Source organism: Pinus tabuliformis, chromosome 8, assembly GCF_031772625.1.
Source record: "Pinus tabuliformis cultivar Carrire ecotype Pingquan chromosome 8, CPIR1, whole genome shotgun sequence".
NCBI classification, from domain to species: domain Eukaryota; kingdom Viridiplantae; phylum Streptophyta; class Pinopsida; order Pinales; family Pinaceae; genus Pinus; species Pinus tabuliformis.
Window position 1 is genome coordinate 561,867,105 of NC_142294.1, and position 1,265 is coordinate 561,868,369.

At 42.8% G+C, this 1,265-nt stretch overlaps 1 protein-coding gene across 1 annotated transcript; it reads right to left on the reverse strand.

The window, feature by feature from the left end:
- Positions 1-342: 342 nt before the first annotated feature.
- LOC149236707 (uncharacterized) lies at positions 343-1,041 on the reverse strand. The gene has a single exon (XM_089369006.1). The coding sequence runs from the start codon at positions 1,039-1,041 to the stop codon at positions 343-345; it is 699 nt and encodes a 232-aa protein (XP_089225132.1).
- Between the last annotated feature and the right edge of the window lie 224 nt (positions 1,042-1,265).

Genomic DNA, 1,265 nt, shown 5'->3' on the forward strand with positions numbered 1-1,265 from the left:
TTCCACCACCTGCCATACCTCATTCTTAATTAGGTCCCAGAAGTTATGGAAAAAGTTGGAGGTGAATCCATCCGGTCCTGGGGATTTCGCGGCTTTTAATTGTCGCACTGCTATTTCCACTTCTTGAAGATCAACAGGCTTGAGGAGCATTTGATTATGCTCTTCTGAAATAAGTTTGGGGATATTGCCTGTTATTTTTTTAATGGCCTGAGATCGGTCTATGTTTGGTTCTTTGTGCATGTGCTTGAAATAATTTAAGAGTTCAACCTCTATCTCTTCATGCTTTTCCATTCTGATGACTTGCTCGTTTTGAATATGAGTGATATTGTTGTGCATCCTGCGCTAGATTGTGGTGCTATGGAAGAATTTGGTGTTTTTCTCACCATCTTTGAGCCACTTGATTCTTGATTTTTGCCTCCACAACGTTTCTTCCTGCTTTTCCTTTTCGGCTAGTTGCAATTCCAGGGTTTTCTCCTGTTCTGCCAGGTCCTCTGATCTGCCGAGAGAGATGATCTTCTGCTGTAGCTGCTTCATTTCCAATTCTATGTTGGCTTTCCCTTGAAAGATGTTGCCAAATGAAGTATGATTCCAGTGCTTGATCTTACCTTTTAGGTGCTTAAGTTTTTGTTGGAATTGAAACATTTTGGAGCCTGGCGGAGGATGGAAGTTTTTCCATTCTGTGTTGATCAGTTTGTGAAAGCCTGGATGGGTCATCCAGAAGGCTTCAAAGCGGAAAGGCCTGCGGGTGTTGTTTCCGGGTCTAGACCAATGAAGTGAAATGGGCCAGTGATCAGAACCTGTGAAGGGCAGGATGGATGCCGTAAAATCACCTCCCAGATGAATGGCATTGTCAGAGAGGAGAAACCTGTCCAATCGAGAAGCGATTTGCTGGCTCCCAGCTTGTCTGTTGTTCCAGGTGAAAACTCCATTATTAGAAGGGATGTCAAAAAGCCAGTTGTTCTGGATGAAATCCTTCAACATCGATCCTTCATGAGAACTTCTGCATCTGTCTCCTCTTCTTTCATCCAGTCTTGTAACCATGTTGAAATCACCTCCTGCGATTCATAATGGGTGTGGTCTATTTTGGTTAAGAGCCGAGATGGAGTTTAGGATCTCCTCTTTTCGATGTGTTTCCCGTGGGAAATAAACATTGGTTAAAAGTCCATGTTGGTTTGTACCTATAATATGAAAAGTTGCTTGAAGAAAGTTCCTTTGTGCATGAAAGTTGTTGAGCATCATGGCTCTGGAGTCCCATATAATGGCTA